At 39.3% G+C, this 20,343-nt stretch overlaps 1 protein-coding gene across 2 annotated transcripts in view; it reads right to left on the bottom strand.

The window, feature by feature from the left end:
* Positions 1–4,694: 4,694 nt before the first annotated feature.
* MET (MET proto-oncogene, receptor tyrosine kinase) overlaps positions 4,695–20,343 on the bottom strand; it is a 128,537-nt gene continuing 112,888 nt past the window's right edge. For both annotated transcript variants that reach the window (XM_079931189.1, XM_079931190.1), the window contains 4 exons: positions 17,933–18,042; positions 16,572–16,737; positions 7,415–7,551; positions 4,695–7,309 (listed from right to left, as the gene is read on the bottom strand). In XM_079931189.1, coding sequence (XP_079787315.1) covers positions 7,099–7,309; positions 7,415–7,551; positions 16,572–16,737; positions 17,933–18,042 — 624 coding nt within the window. In that variant the 3' untranslated portion in view covers positions 4,695–7,098. The remainder of the gene's footprint in view (positions 7,310–7,414; positions 7,552–16,571; positions 16,738–17,932; positions 18,043–20,343) is intronic.

Here is a 20,343-nt window from a genome sequence, read left to right as displayed (position 1 = left end):
TGGCATTTCTTGTTTACAAGAATTGTTGCCACTGATGAATATGGTGGTTGTTTAGTCACAGTTCTGTGGAAGGGAAGGCCCTGCTTGACTATAATGGAAAGAGCAGATGTCACCGTAACAGTGGCAAACATCAAAGTGATGGCTTGGGTTGGCAGACAGCAGTCTGTCCATTACCACTTTCCAACACTTCTAGAATTAGAGACAGAAAGAAAACTCATAAAACAACTGTGAAAAGTATAAACAACCAAGAAAGGTAAAGGAAAATGAGATGAAATATGGTGCTTAAAAATTCCAGGCTGCCCAATAAAAGCAGGAACTGATGTTACAGACTCCATGGACCATGATGGGGAACACAAATGGTTTGGGGAGTCAGTGAAAAACGGTTCTGACGTGTTTGGATGCCAAAGATTTTTAAAGTTGATCTCTTTTGGCTTGGTAAGATTTTATGCATTTTTGTCGTTCCAGCCCAGAGGTCTAAGGATTAGTGGACGTTTCTGCCAGCCTGGAACTCGTGTGGTGGAAAAATATGTACCCATGTGACAGTGAAAGAGTGAACACATAAAGACAAAAGGCTTCTTTTCAAGAAAAGGATAAAAATTAATTATCATTGTAATTTGGGACCAGTGCTTCAAAATAATGTTAAATTAGTAGTTTACTTAAATTAAAAATTTCCGTTTGTGTATCCTAAATATGGCCATTTTCATCTCAGAGTTGCTTCCTTAATGCTAACTAGTTTTTGTGGAATGCTTAACCAGGTAGGATTTAACTGCCCAGGAGAGTGGGACTTGAGCCCTATTCTAAATTGAGTTATATGGAGAACTAGCTCTTTGTTAAAAAAATAATAAAGGATTAGGAGCTATTTGGATGATTGATGCTACTTTTATATGGAAATAATGAACTAATTAATTCCTATCAGTTTTTTAAAAAAACCTATACCTTTAGTGATAAGAGGGAAAACACACTCATCAGAGTAGCTCAGAAGCATGCAATGGAAAAAAGGGTGAAGACAGAAGTACCTTCTGTTTCTAGCATTAGTTAAATATTTGCCTTGATGCCAACACAGTACTAGTTAGATGACAGGATAGTACGTTCTATTAATGATGGGCTTTTCATTATCGTAGATATGCTTTTGCAATTTTCCTAGATTTCTGCTCCAGGGTCACATGGTAAGTCAATAGTAGTTATAAACCTCTCAGCATTGTGATCAATACCTTTGGCTGACGTAATCTAGACCTCTGGTGTAATTTACAACAAAGGACAGTTTGGGCGAGCCTCTATTTTATTACTTTCAATTCACCAACTGAAATATTTCACTGGTTTATGACTGGAGTTATTTCCAAGTTTTGATAGATAGGGAATTGAGATAGTCCTGAAGAAAAATGTCAGGTATGAAGAAGAAAAACACTTTATGGAATTAAAAGCAATAAGCATTTCTTCCTTTGGGGCATAATGTCTGCATACCTTTCTCCTGAAATTGTCTAAAGCACCACAAGAGTGCATCCTACGTGTCTGCATAGTCAGCTATGTATGTCTAGTCATCCAGATGGATCATAATATTAACGAAGTATTCCTTATCTCCCAAACACTACTTTTCCTGAGTTTGAATAATCATTAACCACCCATTTGAGCAAAGCAAGGAACAGTAATACTCTCAGTGATACTCAGTATTTCTCAGTAATACTGAGAATTGGGATTCCTGTCCTTGTGCCTTCCTGCAACTTTCCTATAATTTAGACAGGTTGTTCTTTTCCATGTCTGTTGTGAATTCTAGGTCTGAAGGCTAAACAAGAAACAAGGAAACTAGTCATTGGAGAAGTGATTAAAGGACTAATAGAGAGTTTGGAGAAACAAGAAGGGATAGAGGTAGTCTTTGGGTGATCGGCACTAAGAGGAAAGGTGCCACCATCTTGTCATTGTTTTGTCATGCTTCTCAGCCCCCACCTGTACTGTCGTATCAATATTCAAGGACGAGGTAGAATCACAGCTTTATTTCCACTGTATAAAGCTGGTATGACGTGAGGGATGGGGTAAGAATTTGTATTTAAACATCTGTAAGGTTCCTTTCAGGCTTCATTTCCCTTTCATCAACTGCAGGCTACATTTACATGGGCTTTTACTGAAGATAATAATAATATCACAATTACTGAGCAACTATGGTATCCAGGTGACTATATACACTATTTTTTAGTCCTCGTACAACTTTGTGCAGTAAGTAGGACTAACCTACATGACAGACAAAGAAACTTAGGTTGAGAGAGGTTCAGTATTTTGCTCAAGATAAGTCAGAGCTTGATCTATTTGCTTTACTAAGAAGCTTCACTTGGTATGTTTAAACTGTGATACCCGCCTTGATTTCAAACTATTTTACAAAGCTATAGTAATCAAAACAGTATGGTATTGGCATAAACCTGTCACATAGATCAATGGAACAGAACAGAAATCCCAGAAGTAAACCCACGCGTATATGGTTGGTTAATTTTCAACAGAGGCACCAAGGATATACATGGAGAAAGGATAGTCTTTTCAATCAGTGGTGCTGGGAAAACTGGACAGGCACATACAAAAGAATGAAACTGAACCACTATGTTACGCCATTCACAAAAATCAACCCAAAATGGATTAAAGACTTGAATGTAAGACCTGAAAACGTAGAACTCCTAGAAGAAAACATAGGTAGTAAGCTCCTTGACATAAGTCTTGGTAATAATTTTTTGAGTCTGGCACCAAAAGCAAAGGCACCAAAAGCAAAAATAAAAAGTGGGACTATATAAAACTTAAAAGCTTCTGCACAGCAAAGGAAACCACCAACAAAAGGGAAAGTCAAACTACTGAATAGGAGAAAATACCTGCAAATCATACATCTGATAATGAGTTATATCCAAAATATACAAAGAACTCATACAACTCAGTATCAAAATAACAATCCAGTTAAAAAGTAGGCAGATCTGAATATACATTTTTCCAAAGAAGACATATAGATGGTCAACAGGTACATGAAAAGATGCTCAACATCACCAATCATTAGAGAAATGCAAATCAAAACCACAATGACGTGTCAGCTCACACCTGTTAGGATGGTTATTATCAAAAAGACAAGGGGAAAAAAAAGGCAAGAGGTAACAAATAATGGTGAGGATGTGGAGAAAAAGGAACCCTTGTTCCCTACTGGGAATGTAAATTGGTGCAAACACTATGGAAAACAGTATGGGGGTTCCTCAAAAAATAAAAAATTAGAACTACCATACAATCCAGCTATTCCACTTTCGGACATTTATGCGGAGAAAATGAAAATTCTAACTCAAAAAGATATATGCACTCCCATCTTAGCATTATTTACAACAGCCAAGACATGGAAACAATCTAAGTGTCCATTGGTGGATGAATGGATAAAGAAAATTATATGTATATATATAATTCAGCCATGAAAAAGAAGGAAATCTTGCCATTTGCCACAACATGGATGGACCTCAATGACATTATGCTAAGTAAAATAAGTCAGACAGAAAAAGACATATGATCTCACTTATATGTGGACTCTAAAAAAAAACCTCTAAATCCCAAAACCAAACCACAAATAAAACCCCAGAAAAAGAGCTCATAGATACGGAAAACAGATTGGTGGTAGCCAAAGGGGATGAGGGGGTGAGAGAAATAGGTCAAGGGGTCAAAAACTACAAACTTCCAATTATAAACTGTGAAGCCTCTTCTAGATGGTTTACAGATCTAAGAAAATGCACAGTTCTAATATTCACTAACTGTGTAATACTGTTTGTCTCTTCAATTAAATTCCTTGGAGGGGGAGAGACTGTTTATTTGTAAATCTCCATTACCTAGTACAATGCCTGACATACGCAGATGCTCACTACGTATTAGTGGAATTAAATTAAATACTAATTAATTTCTTTTACATAATGTTAACTTGTTTCCTGAACTAAACTGGGTAAATTAACAATGCAAGACGTCAGCAATTAAACAGTTAATGTGCTTGTACAGGTTTTGTATCCTTTCATCAAATTTCTTTAAGGATGCAATCTCCTGTGTAGGTCAGAGAGAGCAAAAATATAATTGATGCCTACACTGTAGAGTGAAAAATCCTGTGGTAATTAAAAATACAGAGCATCAAGCAAAACTTTGTAAAGGGATATCTTTTTATCCCTCTCTCCCTAGAAAGATTCCCTTCCACCCCCCATGTCAGTGATTCACCAAACATCATGGGAGCTACCTGGGTAACTCTGTATCTGTGGTGGCTTAAAGTGATTGACTGAAGACAAGAAAATCCTGTTTCAGTAGAGCACTGTTTGACGACATGCTAAAAAAGTGACAGACACTTGGGATATAAAGATGACAAGTTCTTGTCCTTCTGGGCATGGGGTCTGATTGAACTTCCTATGGAAATGCATCTCTTGGAGGGGAAGGAGTTTGACTGGGTACAGGCGTTAAATTCTCTTTCACTAAAGAATCAGCCCCCACAAAGTAGTGCCTACTTTGTAGGCACTAGTTTAAACTCAGACCTTTTTTTAAAAAAAAATTTCAGACTGCCCCAAAGCTTAGATGACTGAAATTTCACCTTTGAATCCCTTTACCATTACAAGAATATTCATGGATATAACCTGAAGGTAGTTGCTCTAGTCCTTGGGGGCACCTGAAGAGTGGGAACCTGTGTAGATGAAAAGAGTAGTTTTAAGGGGGTAAGAAGGTCTCTCTCCTCCAACACCCAACTAGCTATCTCTGTGCCAACTGTGGGGTTGCAGCTCCATTGTCATGTCTTCTGGTCCAAGGATGCATCTTGCTGGAGAAGAGGATCAAGCTGAAGTAGGGGCCAGGTGCTCCAGCAGTTGAAAGGTTGTCAGGGAAATGTTAGGTAATTCAGCAGCGCAGGGGAAACCACCCTTAGAGAGACAGACTTCCTGAGAATCAAGGATGAAAATTCTTTTAGATGTCTATGCATTAACTTGACTAACACTCTCATAAATGGATGAGTTGGTATAGTCAGATGAAATCAATCTTAGGCTTCCTCTGTCATTATGTAAATGGAGTAGGCAATCAGGCATGACTAGCAAAAACCAACTCAGTATACAAGATGATACATCACTTTAATTGTACGATTTATCAGAACAACAACTATTAACATACAAAGTACCATTCAGCTCAACTGCAGGTATAGGCAGTGACAAGTATCTAATTCTTCGAAGAATCACTTAACTCCCACAATCTGTCCAGACACATTAACCTAAGGACACGTTTATAAATAGCAAACATGATTTTCACATTGTAGCTTTCTCAAGCATATATACAGGTGTGCAGTCTTGTTGATGGGTTGATTACATAAGCGCTATTCTCGATGTATTCATTCTCTTACATCGGTGGAGACAGTTATTTCTTTCTGCAGAGTGGATTTTTTCTTCCTCACCATCATTTACAATATTCTGTGAATCAGTATTACTCTTTACACTTCTGAAATAGTAATATTTGAATTGAAGTATCACTGCAGTACAATTCCTTGTGTCTTCTGATAAGTTCCACCATTGTCAAAGAGCTTTTGGTTGTAATCACTCTCTCTCGCAACAAGAGCTCAACTCTACTATTGGGTTTTAGCATAACACAACCCTCTTTATAGCTTGCTGTGTTAACCCTTGGCTTCAAGTCCTGATGATGTAATGAGGGTGGGGTGTACTGGCAGTCAGTACATTTCCTTATCACTATTTACAGCCATTTAAAACCATGCTGTTATTAATCCAAGTCCGACATACCTTTTCTGAAATGTTCACAGTGCAGTATTTTTGTGGCCTAACAAAAGTTTTTTTACATCATTAAAAATAAACCTTTTTATAAAAATATAATACTTTAAATGTTTACATCGACAAAACCAGTTAGAGTATACTGTGCCACATGCATTATACAGTAGTAAGCACAAAATCTCACAGAACAAAACATCACAAAAGTCCCGACCAGAGTAACTGTTCATCCAGGTGAAATGGCCAGAACTTTCAATTGCCTTTTTTTTTCCCCTAAAATATGTTTTGCTTAACACAAAACGTCCTAATGCAAAACTGGACTCCTCCTGATTTTATTGTCTCCAATTGTTTGTGGGGTGGAAGGCTGCCACCTGAGAAAGAGGCTAATATTCCCAGTCCATCGATTCTTTCTCGGCTCTACTTATGAGCCATGATTGGAACCAATAAAGTTTTAGTCAGACGTATTTTGCTTTAAAAACATGCTGAGTTACCTTTAAAAACATTTATCATCACAAATTACTTGTTTCATTTTCAGAGTCATCATTAAAAAAAAAAAAAAAAAACAGACAAAACTTCTAAATGTCCACATCCAGATCAGAAAGGCATCATTCTCAAACAGTTGATTTTTAAATGACAAATATTTCACTGTGACTAAGCTATTTTATGAAAGCCTTAACGTTGTCTATGTACATATGTAAATATTCCTACTAATTTATAAACACATTTCATGTCCTGCTGTTTTGAAATGTTGACCGTGTTGTCTATGGATAGTTCTCCAATAAAAGGAATGTGTAGACAAAAATTTAAAAGGGAATGTTTACCTAATGGGCAAATGACAACACCAGTAATAAAAAAATGTGTTGTTCATACAACACATAAAAGTTATTTGAAACGCTTTAAGTCTAAATGAGTGGCCTGGTCGCAGGGCTGCCATGTCTTTCCTGGACATGACCACTTCTTTTGAATTTTCTGTGATCAAGAAGCCCTCAAAATGCATTGCTTCAGTTCCCCATATGAAATCAGGTGGGATCCCGATTTTTAAAAATTTCAACCCAGCATTCAGGTTTTGGCCTGAATGTGACAGGAGCGTCATCACAGTTGCAGGATTGCTGTTGGTCACTGGCCTGTGGGACCAAGCTTCTGGCTCCGATGCTTTGTCAGATGAGAAATTCCGTAGAATCCAGTCATTTTAAATAACAATATAAGGTCCTATAATAGTGCAATTTTGGCAAAAGCAAATAATACCTGGTGGCCTTTCAGTGGCCAGGCAGTGAAAAAAATATTGGACAAACTGTGGACTGTTGTTTGGACAGTTCAGTAATGCTTCTCAGAAGGGGGCTGGTGGTACAGGTGCCTCCATCCATCACGTATCCCCCTCGCCATCAACATTATCTTGTGATGACAACAGAGAAGGATATGGAGCGACACATTTGACATTCACGTATGTAGCGTTCACATGGACATAGTGTTCCCCAATGAAAGCAGAGAATATCGTTGATATCCTGGAGACCAGTTCAGAAAAGGATGGGCGCAGTTCAGCTTTAGGGTGCCAGCATTTCAGCATCACTTCATACCTGTTTCAGAAAGGAAACAATGCTGTAAGGACTCTGAAGGCAAGTATTTCTGTAAAAGAAAAGAACGTAAGAGCTAAAGAAGATCCTGTTGGAATTCTTACTTACAAGGGATCTGGGCAGTACTCAGGTTGTAGGAGCCTTCTGCCTTGCAACAAATATACTGTTATATCAAAGGTGTTGACATCAGGATAAGGTGGTGCTCCTCTTGTCATCAGTTCCCAGAGGAGCACGCCAAAGGACCACTGGTCAAACAAGGGAAGGGAGAATCCAGGTGAGGGAAGGGTGACCACACAAATATGAAAGGTGATCAGCAGGTCTTCATAACTAAACTTGGTTTAGTGTATTTAATACTATTGCTGTTTTGGGCAAAATCTTCCTTAAAGGCAATCAGTAAGCTACATAATTATGACTCGTTTAAACCAGAATTGGATAAAGTTTAGATTACAAGTAAATGTAAAGTTTTCAAAGTCCACATGATGACTAACATTTCATCAGTAGTTTGTAGAGTGCATTTTCCAAGTTCTCTCTTACAGGGTCAAAGCATTAAAACATTTCTATCCTCCTTTTTTATAATAGCTTCACTACAATTTTAGATTATTAGTAAAGAAGAAAAGACAAGGCTTCCAAAATTTAAATGTGTGGGATTTCCAAATGAATGTAAGTACTCCTTAAGAAATGTAACCATATCTAAAAGTTAATGCTAAAAGAGAAGGTCTAAGTCAGTAAAAGTAAAAATCCATATTAAAAATCAGAAGTAATAAAACTGTTAGGCATCAAGGCTCTCAACTGAAAATGAATTTCAATAAAATATATTTTGAAAATGTTAAAGGAGGAAATTAATATAAAACAGCTGTAACAGTACTTTACAGGATGATCACAAGGCCACAGAGAGGTTGACTGATTTGCTAAAAATTCCCCAATAAATCTGAATTCACACAGGGATGAACATTTAAGAGTTCTTGACTCTTGGGTCTTGCTTGGTCTACTAAACTTCACTAAGTATGCAATTTCTTGATTTAGAGCACTCTCCTTGGAATAGATCAGGTCATACATATTATCTCGCCCTGGACGTGTGCCAAGGTGAGAATGACACAATGAGAGTAAGTCAGCACGTGTGGGTCACCGAGGACCAAGGAAATCAGTTCTCCCCTAGCAACACTTCCAGGACACTCACAGACCAAGAAGCACATGGCGGCAGGAATGAGGCACTGAGAAAAAAGAAGCTAGGAGGGCAAAGAGAATACAGATCAGACATGCAGGGCAGGAAAACATAACACTGAGAAGCAAGTGTAGCTTGTAACACTCAGCAAGAAGGAGAATAAAGCTTGTGTTTCTGAAAGAAAGAAACCAGGTAGACACTGTGGTTGCCGATACAAATCTCCATTAATGACTTTTTCCCTTTGCCCGAGTGTAAGAACCCTTTAAGGTCACTGACTTCCTTGATCCAAATAGAGAAAACAAACTCCTTCCCAGGTGGGCACTAGATAACTTTGCCCTTCAAAGTCAAAGTTTTCAACGCCTAAAAATCTTATGAGGCACTTCTGACAACTTCATTGTGTTAACCTTCAAGTTCCAGAATTTGCATTAGAATTTAAATCAATTTAACAAGTATCTACTGATCCTTGATGATGCACAAGTAGGTCACTGTTCAAGTTACTGGATAGGCCCCAAGGCTGATTTAACAGGGTTAAGAGTATTATGCAATTAACTGTCACATAGAACAATAAGATCTAATAACTGTGATACAGAGCAATTATAGAAAAGAGGTACAAATGTTGTGAAAAGGCAAAGGGATAATAGTGGGGTACTGAGAAAGGCTTTAGGAAGAAAGTGACAGTATAGCGGGTCTTGAGGAACAGGGAGAATATGTTAAATAGATACGTGTATTGTAAGGGCAGAAAGAGTGTTCTGGATGGAGGGAGTGGGCCCAGGGGTAAGAGTACTTGTGTGTTTTTTTGAACCATAAGGACAACAGGTCACTCTTGATGTGTGGAGTAGATGAAGGGACGACGGATAGATAAGGTTGAAAGGGGACCATGTTTTTGAATGTTGAATGTGGGTTAAACTGAAATAGATGGGATGTGACTGGGGTCGAGCTCCAGGAGATTGCATCTGTAAACACTCTGCTTTAGACAAATAGGGGAAGCCGATCCACAACATGGAGACCAGTTAGGAGCTTTCTGAACAGGAGTAGGTGAGGGCTGCTACTGTTTACTGGCAACACAGAACCTTATGAGACTGAACTCCTGAATTGGAGTGGTGGGAAAGAGTACGTGTCATCGAATGAGCCTGGCATGGGTGGGTGTCATGCCCTTTAAAAAAAAGATTGTCTTATTTAATCTTTATCAACAACCCTGTAATGTAATCAGTTTTGTAGATGTTTTAAGGATGAAGAAACCAAAGTTCTGAGAGGCTGATAACTGGTGTGTGATCAGGTTTCCCTAACCAACAGCCTAAGCTATAGGACGCCTGGAGGCAAATTTGCAAAAAAGGGGAAAGAGTTGGATAAGTTTATAAGGAATGATAGGGCTTGGACAATAACTGGGTATCAGAGGAGTGTTGGAGGAATCATGGGACAGAAGAGGTGAGAGGGAGGCAGTTTCCATGAACAGTCTGCATTCCAAACTCCCCATAACGGCTTGGACCGCCAGGCTCGTAGCGGGGAGGGGCAGTGAAGGAGGAGAATGATGCTGACCAAGAAGACAGAGGCTGATGGGGGCCAGGAGAGGGAAGGGGAGAGAGAGACAAAGGGAGGGGGTGGTGTACAATACCTGTGCGTTGAGAAAGATGGATACAACATTGTAAAGCAACTATACGCCAATAAAAATTAATCGAAAAAGAGGAAAAAAAAAGAATGATGGAAACAAGTCAGTTTAAGCTTCAAGACAGGAGAGCGCTGCCATTCTTGCTTATTGTGTGAATGGTCAAGTCTTTCTGAATATCTGAGCACCAGCAGTGAGCTCACCTGAAGAATCTCTGCCTCACTTTATCAAAGGTGATGCTCAAAGCAGTTATTAGAGGTGAGAGATTGTTATAAGCTATAAAAAGTGATAGAAAGGCACACTGCCAAGGCAATCAAGGAATAGACACAGCCAAATTTGAGCATTTGAGAATAGGTAAATTGAGATACAACACAATTTATAAAAAAGCACAACTGATTAAAAAAATGGATAAATTGATAATATTTAACAACTGGTAAACTGATAACATTTTCAATAAAATTTAAAACTTCTGCTCTTTGAAAGATACCATTAAAAAAATGAAAAGGCAAGCCAAAGACTAGAAAAATATATTGGTAAAAACACATATCTGATAACATGTACCTGTATGCAGAATATATAAAGAACTCTCAACTCAACAGTAAAATAACAAACAACCCAATTTAAAAAACACCAGAAAATAAATTCTGAAACTTAAAAAATGGGGAAAAGACTTGAGTAGACGTTTCACAAAAGGTGGAATAAGGATGGCAAATAAGCACATGAAGAGACGTTTAACATCATTAGTTATTTGGGAAATACAGATTAAAAAGAAAATTAGACGCCACTACAATCTATTAGAATGGCTAAAATCCCACATACTGAAAATGGTAAATGCTGGTGAGGATGCTGAACAACTAGAACTCTTATATATTATTGTTAGGGATATAAAATGATACTGGCACTGTGGAACAGTTGGCAGCTTCTCATAAAGTTAAACATACACTTAACTTACAACCCAGTAATCTTACTTCTAGATATCTACTCAAAAGAAGTAAAAATTATGTTCACACGAAAACTTTTAAGCAAATGTTACAGCAGTTATACTTATGTATAAGCAATTGCCTAAAACAGGAAAGAACGCAAATGTCCTTCAAGCAGTGAATGGATAAACACAATGTGGGACATCTGCACAATGGAATACTACTTAGGAATAAAAAGGAGTGAATTATTCTGCTATGGAAAAGAGTATTCAAAAAATTAAAAATAAAATTACCATATGATCCAGCAAGCCTACTTCTGGGTATATATATTCAGAGGAAATTAAATCAGTATCTAGAAAAGATATTTGCACACCCATGTTCACAGCAACATTATTCATAGTAGCCAAGAGACAGAAGCAATCTAAATGTCCATTGACAGATAAACGGATGAAGAAAATGTGGTATATACATACAATGGAGTATTATTTAGCCTTAAAAAAGGAAATCCTGTCATATGCTACAACATGGATGAAACTTGAGGACATTATACTAAGTGAAATAAACCAGTTACAAAAATACAAATACTGTATGATTTCACTTATAATGAGGTATCTAAAGTAGTCAAACTGTTAGAAACAGAAAGTAGAATGGTGGTTGCCAGAGAGGCTGGGGGGAGGGGGAAATATGGAGTTGTTCAGTGGATACAGCGTTTCAGTTTTGCAAGATGAAGTTCTAGAGATCAGTTGCACAGCAATATGCATATAGTTAACACTACTGTACTGTACCTTAAAAATGGTTAAGATGGTCAATTTTATGTTTTTGCCACAATGAAAAAAGGAATAACTACTGATACATTGATACTACTGATACCTCTCAAACACATTATGCTACGTGAAGGAGACAGACTCATATTTACTGTATGATTCCATTTATATGACATTCTAGAAAAGTTAAAACTATAGAGACAGAAAACAGACCAGTGGTTTCCAGGTCTTAGCATTAGGGCAGGGGTTGAATACAAAGAGGCACAGGAAATTTTCCGGGATGATGAAACTGTTTCATATCCTGGTCGTTGTGGTGGTGAATATACAACTGTATGCAATCTTTAAAACTTAAAGAACTGCACAATAAAAAGGGTGAAGAATTGGTATGTTGCACAATGGTGATACCATTAATAGAAATAAAGAAGTGAGGCACTGACAGTTGGCAGGAAAGAATTTGACTTTGAACATGGTAGATTTGTGTTGCTAATGAAAATATCTAGGAAGAGAGATTCAAAGGGGACCCTTGATGGGAATGGTTGAAATCGTTGAGAGAGGCTGACACCTGGGGACCAAAATCCTGGGGGAGAGTTGTGTGTAAGGCTGTGAGAGAAGAAAGAGAAGCTGTCAAGGTAAAGAAAACACAGCCTAAAAGCAGGAGGAAAACAAGATGGTACAGTGTCCCCCGAAACCAAAGAAGGAGGAAATTTCAAGAAGGGAGGAGTAGTTGACGATATTAAACACTGCAGAATGGTGAAGCAGGATGAAAAAGCCAGTTGGTTGAACAACTGAGAAGTCAGTATTGACTTTAATGGAAGCATTTGTACTAAGTGTGAGACACTGTGTAATACTGGGTATGAATAACTGCACATATAGAGACATTCCAATTTTGTCGGAAAGGGCTTCAAGAGTATTCAGACTTTAGCTGAACTCCATCTGGCATTTGCAAGACAGTACACCTTTCTACAAACAGGCAAGTTTTTGCTTGTAGGTCTCAACATACATAAGGTTTATTACATGCTTTTGGAAATGTTCCATGTCAACATTCAAAAGATTGTGCTGTCCTGGAAATGAAACTTTATGCAAATTTATCCATGCAATCAATAACCATTTTCCAAAGCAGCACTGTATGGATTACTCAGGTTCACCCTTTATGTAGTACAGTATAGTGGCTTTGAATAAGAGGGAGAAAGACATAGCACTTCGTATCTATAGAAGCCTGTGTAAATTTCTAGTCAAGTATCTGAGTGACAGCTGTTTTATAAGAAGTGCTAAACCTCCCTGCAGTGTGCGTGTATTTTTGTGGAGATAGTAGTGTGTGTACAGGGTTGTCAAAAAGCTCAGAATCCCAACTCTTGCCTTGAGCATCCAAAATTTCATCAGGCTTCTTTTGTTTTAATAACTTTGCTGAGGTATAATTTATATATCATAAAATGTGCCAATTGTAAGTGTACAGTCGAGGATGTTTAGCAAATTATATATAGTTGTGCAGCTATCATCACAATTCAGTTTTAGATCAATTACAACACCCCAGAAACTTCCCTCATGCCTGCTGGTAGTCAATCTTCGCTCCCACCTTCAGCCCCAGGCAACCGCTGATCTGTTTTCTGTCTCAATCTTTTGCCTCTTTCTAGAAATTTCACATAAATGGAATCATTCAACGTGTAATATTTTGGGTCTGCCTTCTTTAACTTGATACAATGTTTCTGAGGTTTATCCATGATGTAGCATGCATCAGTGGTTCCTCTATGTTACCGAATAGTATTATTCTGTTGTATAGATATACCATGTTTTATATACCCATTCGCCAGTTGATGGACATTAAAATCGCTTCTGGTTTTTGGACATTATGAATAACACTACTGTGAGCATTCATGTGCAAGTCTTTGTGTGGGCATATTTTTTCAAGTGCTTATTAGCTAGCTCTTCATACATCTCCGTGGTAAATATCTACGTAATCTTTTGCCTATTTTTAAAAAATGGGCTATTTTGTCTTCTTATTGAGTTGTAAGAGCTGGTTCTGGCTCTCACCAGTAGTCAAGTCTGGATGAAATGTATGTTCTTTGAGGATGAGTTAATTCTCCCTACCTTATGCCTTCACTTGCCACCATCATTAATGTGTCCTCAAGCCTACCTCTCTAGCACCTGCTTTTTTCATCTTTTTCAGAGTCTTTTAGGATCAGAATCCCAGGCATTAAGCTCTAGCATGGGCTATCACATCCTCTTACCAATCTTATCCACCCTGAAGTCCCATTCCTCCACCTTGTCCTGTGATACACCTGCTCATTGAAAAGACTCCCAGTCACCCTCAACTTATTCTCTAATGACTCCCCCACTTCCTCAGGAACTGAAACTCTGCTTTCACTTAAAGACCACAACATCTTTGAAACTCTTACCAATAGAGGCCACACCTCTCTTTCTTGCTGATTCACAGGGAGGAGGCAGATGACTTCCCGCCTCCTAACACTGCACTCAGATCCCGGTCCCCTATTATACCTTAAGAGCTGCCAACCCTTTCTCTTTTGCAATCTATGTCCTCCATTAACGTTATTTTCTCCCAATCTTGTTTGCTGATGTCACCAGTTAACACTTTTCCTGTTTTCAGTTGTTATCCTCAAGGACTGAGACATTAACATTTTTCTAACTCCACATATCATAGTCCTCTTGACTTATTAAAGGCAAATAGAATATTCCATCCACCACCCAGGCTCCTCAGCACACTCTGGACCAAATCACTTAGGTCACTCAGCTTCCAAGACCTTTCTTGTGCACTGAGTAGCAGTGGACTCTGCTGACCATATCCCATTACTTCTTGAAACTTTCTCTTCCTCTGAGTCTCCCACCTCTCTCCTTTTCTCCCTTACTTCATGTATGTAGGTTCCTCTGAATAATTGTATTTGGACTTTCAAAAGCCTATTTCCAGCCTTGTCCTCTGCTATGGATTGAACTGTGTCCCCCCTTTCCAAATTCATATGTTAAAACTCCAACTCCCATTGTGATGGTATTTGGAGGTGGAGCCTTTGGGAGATAATTAGGTTTAGATGAGGTCATGAGGATGGGGTTAGTGCCCTTACAAGAACAGACACCAGAGAGCTTACTCTTGCTCTCTCCCTAGCATGAGGCACAGTGAAAAGGTGGCCATGTGTTTTCCTCACCGGAAGCTGACCACACTGGCACCCTGATTTCCCACTTTTACCCTCTAGAACTGCGAAAAATAAATGTCCATTGTTTAAGCCACCCAGTCTGTAATACTTTGTTATGGCAGCCCTAGTTGACTAAGACAACTAAAGAGTTTGTACAAGCTGCAGATCCACATTTCCAACTGCCTGACAGACACTTCGCCTGTTTGTCCTACTCCCAAGTCAAACTCAATATGTTCAAGGTTCAATTGGTATTTTTCCTCCTAAACCGGCTTTTGCTCCTCTGTTTCACATACTTGTAATTGCACCAGTATATAACTTTGCTCAGCTTTGACTTTCATCAATTTCTTGCTAAATATTGTTGATTCTACCTCTGAGATGCCTTTCCTTCCAACTCTTTTCTGTTCTTACAATTTCTATATTATTTCAAATTCTACCTCTCACTTTGTCTTCCTGCATCTACTCCTCTCAAAACATCTTACAGAATGAAGAAAGGCTGTAGTGTAATCTGATTCACTTTAATGTTTCCACATGGCCAGAGAATAAATTCCAGACTCCCTAGTTTGCTTTCCAAGGATCTCTATGACCTACTATGAAAATATTTTTCTCAATTTAGTCTCACAAGTTCCCTTTGCGCCTTCTATTTTTGCTGAATCACTGCTGCTTACTGTTTCCTTAGAACTTTACAGATCTGTATACTTTCCTGCCCCTTTGCCTCACCTGGATTGGCATTTTTTCATTGTCCATCATTTCCATCCTCCTTTAAGGCCCATTTCAAGCACCACCTCCTCCACCAGGTGAAAGGGCAGTGTGGTAGATTTGGCTGCCCAGGTGAGTCTGCCCATGGTCTTGCCTACCCTCATAGCTCAGGTGCACGCCTTTAGCAGCTTGTTCTGTGACAGGAGGATGACCATTGCAGATAAAGGAGGGCACTTTTCTAGCTAGGCCCACACTGCTAGACGTGCCTCAGTTACAGCTTCTTCTGCCCTTGAGCTATGAGTGGCTGGACTAATCCCAGTCTACTTTGTGTGAGTTAGTGACGGACATGCCTTCCCATTCCTGCTGAGCAAAAGCTCCTGGAGGACAGGGTTCATATCTGGTTCAGCTCTGGGCTTCCCAAGGACTTAACATGCTATTCTTCTGGACAAATGTTTCCGAATAAATGAATGAATTTATGGAAACATACTATGGGTACCTGTTAGACAGTCAAGCCCGTTTTTACTTCTGAAGAAAACTGAAATTAGTGGTGCTGAAGGTATCTTTTTTTTTTTTTAATTAACTTCCTGGGACTTCCCTGGTGGTGCGGTGGTTAAGAATCCCACTGCCAATGCAGGGGACACATGTTCGAGCCCTGGCCCGGGAAGATCCCACATGCCGCGGAGCAACTAAGCCTGTGCGCCACAACTACTGAGCCCACATGCCACAACTACTGAAGTCCGCGTGCCTAGAGCCCATGCTCCGCAACAAGAGAAGCCACCGCAATGAGAGGCCCATGCACCACACCGAAGAGAGGCCCCTGCTCACAGCAACTAGAGAAAGCCTGCGTGCAACAACGAAGACCCAACGCAGCCAAAAATAGAAATAAATAAATTAATTAATAAAAAATTAAGTTCCCATAAAACTACTAAAAAAGTTAGGTATGAAAGTAAAAGAGGAGGTTGGGGTGATCAATACATTACCACATCTGACTTGGTGGTAAATTTCTGAGTTTGCAGGCTCTCTAAAGCCATCCACTTCACCGGCAGTTTTGCACCTGTTTTGTTGTGTACGCTATAGTATTCCTTATCATACACGTCTCTGGCAAGGCCAAAATCAGCAACTTTGACAGTGAATTTTTCATCCAGCCTACAGAAAGAACAAAAATTATTACTGGTGGCTGAAATAGAATAATTTACAGTGATGCTGAACCTCTAAAGATTAGAATAAGGGACTTCAGTATTTGAAATCCATAACTTCTGAAGGGAGGGCTTCATCTGGCCTGTTTTGACTAACACTAAATTACAATGGAATTCTTGACATTTCCATTTTAAATTCAACAGACCAAGGAAAGAGATTATAAATGATGCGGCATAAGAAAATCTTTTTTGCTTTCATGTAGATCTGGAGAAGTAGTAAAATTGGCCACCCTCCCAGCTTTCCTTGGTTGCTAAATCGAGTATGCCAACTGACTACCCAAAGCAATCACTAATTTTCACTTGCCAGCTTATTAGCAATACTTAGTTTTATGGGGGAGATATGAGAGGGGACTGTTATTTTCCTTTTTCATTCTCAGTGGGCGAGGCTAGTACGTACAACTCTTATGTTCCGCCAGTGAGGTAACAGAGAAAAACGATACACAGTAAAGCATCTAGGAAAACAGCAAGGTTCAACAAAAATCAATTTCTTCTATCTGAGGCTATGTACCTTTTGTTTAAGCTGGCTTTTATGTTGTTACATTGACCAAAACCAAGGTAGGAAATTAATAGCACAGTTCTTTCATTCACACGTACCATGAGCCATGAATCAGTGCCATGTAAGGGAAAGCACAAATCAACTACAAACTGTTGACTGTTGTATTATACAGCCCAGGCAGACAGACACAAATAAAGTTCTTTGTATATTCATTCCCAAATACCATTTTTGGTAGGGTTTCTGCAGGCTGACTTCAAATCCACTCTTGGGAAGTTACAATATGTTGGTATTTGTGTTACCAGCCCTCTCCTTTTCACTGCAAAATGCTGAAGATCAAATTCTCCCTCCCAAAAATTAATGCAGTGTGAAACCACAACACTGGGGGCCATGGGTGGGAAGGAAAAAGAAAAGCAAGAGCACACAACAGCTGTTTAAGACCCCCTCTGGAGAATTCCTTTTAAATTCTGTTTGATAAAGCCTGAAAGCCCCACCTACATCCCCAGTGCTTACATATCGATTTAAAACTGTAACGGAACTAACGGACTTTTGCATGAGAAGAGAAAACATCCTCTCTAGCCTTGAACAGTGGAAAACAGATTCCTCCTTGTCACTTAATTTGGACTGCAGGCACAGAGATTCTTCTACTTACATACAGTTTCTTGCAGCCAAGTCTCTGTGGACAAACTTTTTGCTTGCAAGGTATTTCATGCCTTTGGCTACTTGAAGACCAAAGCCAATAAGATCTTTCACAGTGGGGTTCTGTAATCAAAGAGAATTGGAAACGCATAAACTAAGCATTTACTGTTCTAGCTATGAGCTCAGAATTATGAAATGTTTATAAGAATGACCTTGTTTCAAATAATAACTTGTGCCCTGTTGATAACAGCAATAATTTATTAAGTATCTGTTATTTGCAAAGTACCAGGCTAGATGTCTTTATAAACTCTGGCTAATCCTTATATACTCACGTCTGTGATATGGGCTCCATTTTCCAGATGGGGAACTGGAGGTGTTTTAAAATGTAGGTTTTATTATTATTTAGGTGTGGTAAGGCCAGCAGATGGGAACAACTGCCATCGAAAAGGCTGTTACTCACAACTCCCAAGAGAAGGAGGCATGCCATGTCATACAAGGCCACTCAGGGAAGCACCAGGGTTGGTTAATAAGGAGGCAGAGGGAGCAAGGGGAAAACACAAGCAAGAGTCTGTATTGTGGTTTCTGTGGGAAGGAATGGGTGAAGCAGGCTTAGAATTGGCTGGTTTGAATAATTTCAGTGGGCTCTGGGGTATAGGGACTGTCCCTAGTAGTCTGGTACCTGGTCTTGAAGTGATCAGGGCAGGTGGATAATGTCCCAGAGTGTGAGAGCACTTTAAAGGAGGTGGCTGGGGTATGGGCTCTGGAGTGGTTGGTTTGGTGATGAAAGGCATGCTCTTTGAAGGTGAGTTGTTTAATACCTCTGGGAATTTGCTAGTCCTGGGAGGGGCAGTCTCTCCAGGGTCAGCATGTCCCCACAAGTCAGAGCATCAGAAATACACGGTTAATACAAGGATGTTCCCAGAAAAATACATCACCCCAAACCACTCAGATGCTAAGTTGTGGAGTTAGGGTTTTAACCTAAATCTGTTAGACTCCAAAGCCCACACTGTAGTGAAATCAATCACATCAGAAGCCCTCCTACTGGTACTGAAGCACCAGTGGCCTGGACCCAACAGAGAACAGGAAATCTCATTCTCCATAAGCTCAACACACAAAATTGGATGGACAGAGTAATGCCTTTAGTACCTATGAGAACTGTATCTGAAATCACATAGATGTCACTGTGGCTGATAGCCCTACTGGTGCCTGGCCATCAGGAACAGGATATCTCTTCTTCAGCAGCCACTGTGGAGTTTGTGAACTTAAGAGGCAGACAGTGGGGACTCTGAAAGGAGGGCTACAGCCCTCCTTAATGCATACAGCACGTGGAGAGGCCATTTCCTGTGTTTTAGGCTTCTCTAAGACATATCTGTTAGTGGTTGTAATAAGTATAGACTCCTTGGACTATAAAAGGCCATGATACTGTATAATAGGAAATCTCTATCATGCTTTAACCCCGGGGGAATAATACCTAGAGAAGATGGCATATCCAACCAGATGAACTCATCAGGGTAATGGCAAGAGTTAGAGTGGAAAAGTGGGTATGGTAAGGCCAAAGCTCTGTGCTTTGTAAGGTAAATTCATCTTATTTGCAAAAATTCACTGCCAGGGAATATTTTATTCTTTTGACTGAATGCAAAATATTTCTTTACTGTCCTAGAGCTTATTTCCTCCGAGAACCTGACCTCATGTTTATGAAGCTGTTGATCAAGAGTAAAGCTACTCCGTAACTCCCAAAGAGGCCTGATCACAGGAGCCAAGAAGCAGCCAGGGGCCATCTGTGACTTCAGTTCTGGAGACTCCTTCTTCCCTCCCTGGTCCTGGCCTGGCCATTGTTTGCTCAGCCTTTAGGAACCAGCATAAATGTCACTTAGAAAACCCTCATTTGCAAGCATCTAAGAACCTCTTTTGTAACCCTGAGCTCATTCATTCAACAAATAGCTCCTGAGAGTCTATGTGCCAAACACTATTTTAGGTGTTACTGCTACAGCAGTGAACAAAATTAGCTACCCTCATGTGCTTGAATTCTAATGGGATATGTGTGTGTGTGTGTGTGTGTGTGTGTGTGTGTGTGTGTGTGTGTATACATATATTATTTATTTATTGCCTAGTAGAGCACTGTTCAATAGAAATATAATACAAGCCACATATGTAATTAAAATTTTTCTAATAGTCACATTAAAAAATTAAAAAGAAACAAGCAAAATTAATTTTCACAATATATTTTCAACCCAGCACATCCCAAATATCATTTCAACATGTAATCAGTATAAACAGTTATTGATGAGATATTTTACTTTCTTTTTTTATACTAAATATTCAAAACCTGGGATGTATTCTATACTTACAGCACATCTCAGTTTGGACTAGCCACATTCACGTGTGGCTTGTGGCCACAGTATTGGATAACTCAGGCCTAGTGTA

Source organism: Stenella coeruleoalba (assembly GCF_951394435.1).
Source record: "Stenella coeruleoalba genome assembly, chromosome: 9".
Taxonomy (NCBI): domain Eukaryota; kingdom Metazoa; phylum Chordata; class Mammalia; order Artiodactyla; family Delphinidae; genus Stenella; species Stenella coeruleoalba.
This window is presented reverse-complemented; position numbering and strand designations above follow the sequence as displayed.